Source organism: Paramisgurnus dabryanus, chromosome 12 (genome assembly GCF_030506205.2).
Source record: "Paramisgurnus dabryanus chromosome 12, PD_genome_1.1, whole genome shotgun sequence".
Classification (NCBI taxonomy): Eukaryota; Metazoa; Chordata; class Actinopteri; order Cypriniformes; family Cobitidae; genus Paramisgurnus; species Paramisgurnus dabryanus.
In genome coordinates, this window is record NC_133348.1 from 34,544,073 (window position 1) to 34,554,738 (window position 10,666).

At 36.9% G+C, this 10,666-nt stretch overlaps 1 protein-coding gene across 1 annotated transcript; it reads left to right on the top strand.

Moving 5' to 3' along the window:
- Positions 1 to 372: 372 nt before the first annotated feature.
- On the top strand, positions 373 to 9,239 carry snw1 (SNW domain containing 1). Its single transcript, XM_065268837.1, has 14 exons — positions 373 to 429; positions 1,460 to 1,613; positions 1,728 to 1,889; positions 1,986 to 2,081; positions 3,954 to 4,060; positions 4,492 to 4,596; positions 6,397 to 6,466; positions 6,555 to 6,620; positions 6,730 to 6,846; positions 7,041 to 7,182; positions 7,380 to 7,482; positions 7,818 to 7,935; positions 8,535 to 8,698; positions 8,824 to 9,239. The coding sequence occupies exons 1-14, from the start codon at positions 416 to 418 to the stop codon at positions 9,014 to 9,016; spliced, it is 1,611 nt and encodes a 536-aa protein (XP_065124909.1). The 5' UTR covers positions 373 to 415; the 3' UTR covers positions 9,017 to 9,239.
- Positions 9,240 to 10,666: the final 1,427 nt, after the last annotated feature.

Consider the following 10,666-nt stretch of genomic DNA (forward strand, 5'->3'; position numbering starts at 1 on the left):
GAATCAGCAACATACAACAATTAAAAAACTTGACAGTAACAAATACAAAATATGCTAGAGGGGATTTACAATAAGATATTAAATAAAGCACACATTTTCAAAGTTTTCAGTGCCTTTTGCTTCAAAAAGTATCTTAAAGAATTAATATAAATTTCCATTTCTTTTTTTAAATGATATGAAACAGGGTTTTTGACCAGAAAATAAATAACATTTGTGAATATGAAATTTTGTTAACAGAAGAATCAGATTTATTATGTAAATACTATTGGTAGTATGGTATGTTTCCAAAATAAATCAACATCAATATTCTTAACAATAAAATCACAAACATTTTTCCAAAAGGGTTTTTACTTCCACAAACATCGCGAGAAGTTATTTCAGTGACGTGACGTCACGCCCTACAGTAGTGGTGAAGATGTCGCTGACGAGGTGAGTCGCTTTGAAACTGTTTTTGGGTTTTACTATTATACTTTTGTTAAAAAAATCTACTGAAAGGTCGTCCTGTGTTTATTTGTTTTCGTTTATTATGTGTTTCCGTAGTCTGTGATGTTTCTTGTCCGTGCTATGTTGTTTGGCCCGCCTAGGCCTGTGGTGTAGTGCTCTTTGTATTTCGGTAAATGCTAAGAGGCTAATGCTACATCCACATGAAAGATAATCAGAAAGCACTACTTAACACGACACGTTTGCTATTTACTTAACGTAGTTCTACAATAACAAAGTTACATTTGCGCTATTAAAATAACGCCAAAAAACATAACCAGCCATCAATGCTGATAGTAAAGTGTTGTATGTACATCATGCTGGTTCAGCGGATGTGTGTTTTTTTCCATAAAATGTAGCTGTATTGTAAACATTTACTTTACATTTATGTATTTGTATTAAACAAAGCTGTAACTATATTATCAGTGTATTGATCGTGGAATCGAACCCATTACCGTTGCTTTGCAAACGCATTGCTCTCCCTATTGAGCCAGAGGAGCATCAATTACTAGCAAACTTTTAGTCAGCAAATACAATTTCCAAACATTACATGTCGCATGAATATGGCATTCAATTGTGTATTTTACTTTTTTTTTAAACTAAATGTAATTTTAAATTGAATCAAAATCAATTTGCACATCCTCATATCGTTTCATACCTTGTTTGTCGATGACGTCAGACCTGCGTCTCTTTACTTTAAGTAACCAAAAAATTGTGAAATATTGATGCTGCTTTTCTTCTGTACAATTAAAGTTAATTAGACTGACAGGCCTGATCATTCTGTTTAATAAGTGTTTTTCATGGAAGAAAATCATTCAGGTTTGAAACAACATAAGGAAATAAACATTTTAATTTCAAAATGACGTCTCCCTTTAAACTTTTGCATAATACACCTTTACAAATGTTAATATATATATATGGTAATCCACCCGACACCTCAAATAGCTAATGTAGCATTTTATGTCAATCTTTTTTGTAGTTTTCTCCCTGCACCCACCCAGCTGACTCAGGACCAGCTTGAGGCAGAGGAGAGATCTCGTGCTCAGAGATCTCTGTCAACTGCTTTGGTGTCCACCCGTAGAGAACCTCCTCCCTACGGCTTCAGGAAATCATGGGTGCCACGGGCCCTCGAGGTATTGCAACATTAGTTTAGTTAACACCTGCTGTTATATCATGTGTCATGGCCCATTGATGCCGGTCAAACTAAAACAAGATCCATTAAGATTTATGAATGTTTTGTTTTAAAGGACTTTGGAGATGGAGGTGCCTTTCCAGAGGTTCATGTTGCTCAGTATCCTCTGGAAATGGGCAGGAAGAAAAAGACCTCCAACGCTCTTGCTGTCCAGGTGGATGCTGAGGGGAAGATAAAATATGATGCCATTGCCAGGCAAGGGCAAGGCAAAGATAAGGTACTTTATCTATATCTCCACATCTTACTGAATCACATCTTAAGGCTTGAGGAAGTGAATTCTTATTTGGTGGTGGTTGTTGTTGTTTTTTAATAGGTCATATTCAGTAAATACACAGACATGCTTCCTAAGGAAGTGGTAAATGATGATGCTCCTGAACTGCAGAGGCCCGATGAGGAGGCGATACAAGATGTGAGTTACCCAGCTTGTTTTCACCATGGAATTTATAACTGTTAAATTAACCTTAGTCTTAAATAGGTTTGTTAAAAGTTACACTGGTCAATGGCAATGCCAGCCAAACTTAACAAATTCAAACAATAGCGTGTAACTTTAGGTGTTAATCAGGAAAGTAAATATTGCTTCAAGTATTTTAAAATGTAATTTTTAATAACTGTGATATGGTTTCTAAACACATTTCCGATGTTTTGATATACATTACAGCAGGGGTGCCCAACCCGGCTCCTGGAGGGCTACCGTCCTGCAGACTTCAGTTCCAACCCAGCTTTAACACACCTGTCTGTAATTATCAAGCAACCCTGAACACTTTGATTAGCTGCTTCAGCTGTGTTTGATTGGGGTTGGAGCTAAAATCTGCAGGATGGTAGCCCTCCAGGAACTGGGTTGGGCACCCCTGCATTACAGCATCCTGCGGCTGTTTACAGGTCACGTAAAAAAACACGTATTTAGGTCAAGTTGCCTTTTCCTTCCAATTCGTGCTCCTGTGGTGTTTTCATAGCTAATGCTGGCTACACACCAAAAGATAATTGGGCTGATTTTGTGTAAATCCTAGCTATGTCCCGATTATCTTGATGGTTCTACAGATTCTTATCAGATTTTCCCTTGGTGTGAGGTGTGTTAAGAGTGTCCAAACCTGATCGGAAGAACATTGGAGCTGCCCAGGTCACAATTCGTAATTATAAATATGTTTAATATTTATGATCAGAGCTCCTGATGTGTGGGGGGAAACCAGAGGACAAACGCGCGCAAGCTCTTGAGATTATCACGTGAAACGAAACCATATACAATCAGAAAGCCAGATGATGGGAAACTGAAGCAGTCATGGCGCATCACAAAGTGAAGTTGATGCAAAGTGAACTTGTACAGACCATGTTCCCGCTGTTTCCACAGCTACACTTAAACACTTTTTTTTTTTTTTGTGAAAATCATTTCAAACACTATCATTGAATTTTTTTCCTGCATATCGTCCGTCATGCTTATTCTGAAGTCTCGCGAGATTTTGTGAGATTTCCTGCGTTCACAGTCGAGACTCTGGTTGAAAATCTGTTTGTGTGTGGTGTGCTGTCTTTCACACATCATGCCACACCACACACTATAGGTGCAAAACTGTTAAATCTAGGATTTTTTATCCTCATGTTTGTGGTCTGTCACATTTTGAAAATAAGATCTAAAAAATCTTTTGGTGTGTACCCAGCATTAGCAACCATGAGCCGTGCTCTCTGGGACATCAAGGAAAATGGAATGCTTGATCAGAATCGCTCATCTGTACTTCGTGTCAAATCATATCATTGTCACCTTGCGATCAATTAATGTGGTTGGGATTTTGGAGTGTTTGCCCTAGAGAAGAGCTGTCACTCGAAGTATGAGAAAGAGGTGCGGTGTTGTTCACATCAAGTCACACCTTCCAATGGAGTCATTATATAAGGACGGGGGAACAGGAGATGTAATGCAACACAAACTGAATTGCAAATTAAAAAAATAGGCCATCAGGTGCCCAGGTTAGAAAAGAGGAAAGATGAGAAATGTGCAAAAGATAAAAGTATGTATGCAGCTATGACATTCGTCTCGTTATGAGTATACACATTGCATCTGCTACAAAATGTAATCGCAAATCGAATCGCAATCGAAATTTGTGTTTTAAACCTTATCAAAATTTTTAAGTATATTGCCGATAGACATTTTAGCCATATCGTCCAGCTCTAATATTGATGCTATAGAAACTATTGTATGCCAAGTCTATAATCATTTAGATTTTTGGGGTAGCTGGTGTGTTTGTTAATTCTTATGTCATCAATGAATTCAGTTTCTTGTTTCCTCCTGCTGTAGCTTACAGAGAAGACCAGGATGGCTCTGGAGAAACAGGTCTCACAGAAAATTGCGGCAGCCATGCCTGTGCGTGCTGCAGACAAACAGGCCCCAGCGCAGTACATCCGGTAAGAGCAGTTTCACTGATAAATTATGATCTTAAATGTAGTGATTCATGTTGAAGTTAAACACTTTGTTCAAGCTGAACACAAAACTGCTTTAAATGATTAAACATTACACTTCTTATGATTGGCTATTATTGAATGTATATTTATAATAGCTTTCATTGCGGTCATTGCTATATAGTCAAAACTGGTTGGACAAAGACTTTCAACGTTGTATGATGTCGCACTGGGTTAGGAAATGGTGTGATTTACTTACAGTGGGAACAAAGTTAGTCTGCATTATAGAGAGCTTGAAAGTCAAAATCCTGCATGTTTTTCTTTGCAAAACCTTAAAAGAATCATTCCCAGGAGGATGCTGACAGCATTTTGAATCTTAAGTTGTTGTTGGGGTTCACAATATTAAATGTCATCATTTTTCTTTGTGTTTATTAAAGGTACACACCTTCCCAGCAAGGACTTGCGTTTAACTCTGGAGCCAAACAGCGGGTCATCCGTATGGTGGAAATGCAGAAAGATCCCATGGAGCCCCCACGTTTCAAGTATGTCACTTTAAATAAAACACCTTATCATGTACCCTATACAGTCTTGTTCAAAATAATAGCAGTACAATGTGACTAACCAGAATAATCAAGGTTTTTAGTATATTTTTTATTGCTACGTGGCAAACAAGTTACCAGTAGGTTCAGTAGATTCTCAGAAAACAAATGAGACCCAGCATTCATGATATGCACGCTCTTAAGGCTGTGCAATTGGGAAAGTAGTTGAATTAGTTGAAAGGGGTGTGTTCAAAAAAATAGCAGTGTGGCATTCAATAACTGAGGTCATCAATTTTGTGAAGAAACAAGTGTGAATCAGGTGGCCCCTATTTAAGGATGAAGCCAACACTTGTTGAACATGCATTTGAAAGCTAAGGGAAAATGGGTCGTTCAAGACATTGTTCAGAAGAACAGCGTACTTTGATTAAAAAGTTGATTGGAGAGGGGAAAACCTATAAAGAGGTGCAAAAAATGATAGGCTGTTCAGCTAAAATGATCTCCAATGCCTTAAAATGGAGAGCAAAACCAGAGAGACATGGAAGAAAATGGAAGACAACCATCAAAATGGATAGAAGAATAACCAGAATGACAAAGGCTCAGCCAATGATCACCTCCAGGATGATCAAAGACAGTCTGGAGTTACCTGTAAGTACTGTGACAGTTAGAAGACGTCTGTGTGAAGCTAATCTATTTTCAAGAATCCCCCGCAAAGTCCCTCTGTTATAAAAAAGGCATGTGCAGAAGAGGTTACAATTTGCCAAAGAACACATCAACAGGCCTAAAGAGAAATGGAGGAACATTTTGTGGACTGATGAGAGTAAAATTGTTCTTTTTGGGTCCAAGGGACACAGGCAGTTTGTGAGACGACCCCCAAACTCTGAATTCAAGCCACAGTACACAGTGAAGACAGTGAAGCATGGAGGTGCAAGCATCATGATATGGGCATGTTTCTCCTACTATGGTGTTGGGCCTATTTATCGCATACCAGGGATCATGGATCAGTTTGCATATGTTAAAATACTTGAAGAGGTCATGTTGCCCTATGCTGAAGAGGACATGCCCTTGAAATGGTTGTTTCAACAAGACAATGACCCAAAACACACTAGTAAACGGGCAAAGTCTTGGTTCCAAACCAACAAAATTAATGTTATGGAGTGGCCAGCCCAATCTCCAGACCTTAATCCAATTGAGAACTTGTGGGGTGATATCAAAAATGCTGTTTCTGAAGCAAAACCAAAGAAATGTGAATGAATTGTGGAATGTTGTTAAAGAATCATAGAGTGGAATAACAGCTGAGAGGTGCCACAAGTTGGTTGACTCCATGCCACACAGATGTCAAGCAGTTTTAAAAAACTGTGGTCATACAACTAAATATTAGTTTAGTGATTCACAGGATTGCTAAATCCCAAAAAAAAAAATGTTTGTACAAAATAATTTTGAGTTTGTACAGTCAAAGGTAGACAGTAGACACTGCTATTTTTTTTAACAGACCCCTTTCAACTAATTGCCCAATTGCACAGCCTTAAGAGCGTGCATATCATGAATGCTGGGTCTTGTTTGTTTTCTGAGAATCTACTGAACCTACTGGTAACTTGTTTGCCATGTAGCAATAAAAAATATACTAAAAACTTTGATTATTCTGGTTAGTCACATTGTACTGCTATTATTTTGAACAAGACTGTACATTAAATGCACTATAAGTCCCTTAAGATAAAAGAGCACAAATATAAATATCAAAAAGGAATGTGAGATGTGTTGAAAACACAGGAAATTCACTTTACAATGTTTTGTCTTTCCTAACAGAATCAATAAGAAGATTCCCCGCGGACCTCCATCCCCTCCCGCTCCAGTTATGCACTCTCCTAGCAGAAAGGTGAGAAACGCACACACTTCGACTAACTTCATCCCAGCTTACGTCACACAGGCCTTTATTCTAAAGCTTTATTTTTTCCTCTCTTTAGATGACCGTGAAAGAACAGCAGGAGTGGAAGATCCCACCATGCATTTCAAACTGGAAGAACGCAAAGGTAAAATTGAGTGCATCCATCAATTATTAATACATTTATTCTTCGGGTTTAAACTATTGACATTGGATCTACAACTGCATTGCTTTTTTCTCTCATCACTGCCTCTCAGGGTTACACTATCCCATTGGACAAGCGTTTGGCGGCTGACGGAAGAGGCTTGCAAACCGTTCATATCAATGAGAACTTTGCCAAGCTGGCTGAGGCTTTGTACATTGCAGACAGAAAGGTAAAACTCTTCTTCCTGCGTTTCCAAAAGGATCAATGCTATTTCTGACTTCAGATCTTTTCTTGTTTTCTTTGTTAGTAATACACACAACAGATTCTATATCGCATGAATCATGTTTCACCATCTTTGTAAGAGGTGATTTGTGCTTGAATTTTTGTCTGTTGTTGATGATTTGTGGTTTGATGTGATCTCAGGCCAGGGAAGCTGTGGAGATGAGAGCTCAGGTGGAAAAGAAGATGGCGCAGAAGGAGAAGGAAAAGAAAGAGGAGAAGTTGAGAGAGTTGGCTAAGATGGCCAGAGACAGGAGAGCCGGTATCAAAGCCCATGGTGACAAAGGTAAGCAAGCAAAGGAATGGGACATAAGAAGTTCATTGATATGAAAACTTTGAGGTCTTGGATTTTGGTTTAAAACTGAATTAATGCTGAATTGTAACTTTATTTTGAGTTCAGTGAAGCAATGAAATTCAAACAACCTATAATTGCTCCTGTGAAGTTTGAGTTGCGTTTTAAAATTTTTGACTGTTTTCTCTTAGGTGGAGAGGAGACAGAGGTCAGGGAACGTGATGAGATCCGACACGAGAGGAGGAAAGAACGGCAGCACGACAGAAACATCTCCAGAGCCGCCCCTGATAAAAGGCACATGAATTTTTTATACCCTTTACCTGATTAATTCATGAGCTGGTGCGGACGTTCCAATTTAACATACATGATGACATGCAGGTTCTCTCATGTGAATCCCACTGGTGCTCCTTTTAGTGAAACGAATAAACGCGTTTCATATATTCAAACTTTGTTTGACATGGTTGTTAAAATGCATTTACTTTGCAGTTGAATTATTTATGTTTTTTCCACAAAAGACATTTGTGTGAGTAATCCCTGACTCCATTCTTTGAGACGTGTGCTTTTTCTGGCTATCTATATGAGGTGTCCAATGGGTTTAGCTGATGTCAGTTTGATTTGGGTTCTTCCAGGTCTAAGCTGCAGAGAGATCAGGACAGAGACATCAGTGAGCTCATTGCTCTGGGTCAGCCAAACCCCCGCACCTCCAGTGAGGCTCAGTATGACCAGAGACTCTTCAATCAGAGCAAGGTAACCAACCCTCAGACTCTGATCTCAAATCAGACATCTTGGATAATAAAAAGAAAGACAATGGAAAATGATTTAACCAAGTTGTATAGCAAATAGTTATTGCAGTTTTTCAAACAATTTTATTTAGGACATTATACAAATGTTTTACATAGCACTTTTTTTATTCTGTGCAATTTTTAAGCGCACTTAATTCATAAAAAGGAATATTCTTTTATCAAACTGTATTGTTCAGAATTTTAATTGATAAATTGCATTAATTTATAAACCAAAGAATGAAAAAAAGTGCTTTGTGGTGTGTAAAATCTGCCTTTCTGTATTTTTTGGATATGGGATAATTCAACTCGTAAAAAACATGTCAAGCCAACGCAAAAAAGAATATAATTGAAAACGTATGGCTTAAATGTATCAAAAATAACTAACCACATAGCTTAAGTTTAATTTATATTTTAAAAAGTAATTTTATTTTTGCTGAAAATGTATACAATAATTTTTCGGTTGTTTTGTCAATGGTATGTGTTTTTGTACTTTTTGTTAGCTCAAATATTTTATTAACTTAAGTTGTCAATTTGATGTGCTCACTGTCTATCTTTTTGTTTCAGGGCATGGATAGTGGTTTTGCTGGTGGAGAGGATGAAGTGTATAATGTGTACGATCAGCCATTCAGAGTTGGCAGAGACATGGCACAGAACATTTACAGGCCCAGTAAGAATGCTGATAAGGATATGTATGGAGATGACCTGGACACACTCATGCAGACCAACAGGTATGAAGACAACTGCTGAACATTTGCCTTTGTGTCACCATCCAAACTCATTTGAGGATGACGGAAACAGAATAGCATTTAAGCACATTTGAAATATTTACAATCAAAACATTTTGTTTCCTCAGGTTTGTTCCTGATCGAGAGTTTTCAGGTGCAGATCATGGACCTCGCAGAGATGGTCCTGTCCAGTTTGAGGAAGATCCTTTCGGTCTTGACAAGTTCTTGGAGGAGGCCAAACAGCACGGAGGATCCAAACGAGCATCTACCAGTGGCCGCTCCAAGGACTACGACCACGAGAAGAAGCGCAGGAAGGAGTGAGAGGCACTTTCGTTGCAGGATCAAACCCCATTCCCTCACACACATACTGCAACCTTTTTGTTTTGTAATTGTAAATTGAATGTTACAATTTTAGTAGTTTTTTTAAGCCATCCTCTCGAGTGTAGATGTGCACCATTTGTGGTTTCTTTAATGCTTCTTCAAAGTGTAAATCTAAAAGTCTTGTACTGCAAAACTGCCCTAATAAATTTCTTATAGAGAATGATGTTGGTTGTGAAAGCTTGTTTGTATGGGGTGTGAAATTAAGCTCTGAACAGCGTTTCTTTTAAAGTTAATGAATTTTAAATAACTCTCCATTACTCTTATGAATGTATTGCTGTCCTTAGAGGTTTGATTTCCTGACTCTGCTTGTTCATTTAAGCATTTGATGTAAAATGAATTAAATCTGCTCAACATCTACACTTGTTTAAAATGTTTTTAGATCGCTTACATTTTTATACAAAGAGGTGTCTTTAGCATTGTAACTTTGTAAATGCAAAGAATTCTCATTTTCCAATTTTTTTAGGTCACTGTTTGCATTTACGTGCAAAACAAGCTGTCACTGTTATGAATGACAAATGTTTATTTAACATTTAATACTGTAGTAAACGCTAAGCGCTTTTTTGTGGCTAGTATTTGTATTTTCTTTCAATTATTTCTGGACAAATGAGTCTAATTTACACAGATGATTAAATGGCCCCTATAAATTACAAGGGCCAATAAATAGCCGCAGTCTTTAACACGCACATAACGCTTTTTAGATTTATTAGTTGTTTAAATAAATGTCAGTCCCATTTATTTTCATTGATTATGATTAATGCATCACTGGAAACTCCGCAACCATCAGGTCTGCAGGTAAAAATGAGAAACTGATCTTATTTTACTGGTCATATTTCATAGATTCTGTCTAGGTATTTCAACCTTAGTTTTCATCTTTATTCTCAAGAGGCAATTTGTTAAGAGTGTGCATTTTATAAGTGAATACTGCATGGATGAAGAAAGCTTTATATCACTTTGACTTTTGACAGATTAAAAGGGGAAACCAGTCCTATATCTCTGACCAAAGTGAGAAAAAAATGAGATCAAAAGGATTAGCAACATCTTTGTTGCAAAACTTGGGGGCAGTTTCCAGGACAGCATTTAGATTAATCCATTACTATTTTTAAGTTATATTAGGACAGTTAAGTATAGTTTTTACAAACATACCTTACAAAAAACAATCACATTTAACAAAAACCCACCAATTCACAAAAACTTCTTATTAAATTAGAATTAATTTAACCCTAATAAGTCCCTTACCCCCAAGCCACTTTTATTTAGTTAAAAAACATGGTTCCCTTCATCTCAGTGGAATAAGATTTTGTGAATTTTCTAGATTATCTGTCAAGATTCTTATAAAAAAACTGCTTGATTCGTATGGAAGGTTTTTTTGGTCTTTTTTAAATTAATTAATTAAATTATAAAATAATTAATTAAATTATAAAGTAAAAAATAAAATCGCAAAATATGTCCCAAATTTGAAAATTAAATGCTAAAATAAAAATTAAAACATTATATTAAATTTTTTCATTTTTAACGTGATGAAGCATCATTCTGGCCAAATTAAAAAAGAAAATTAAATTGATGATTTTACATTTCATTTTCAATATAATC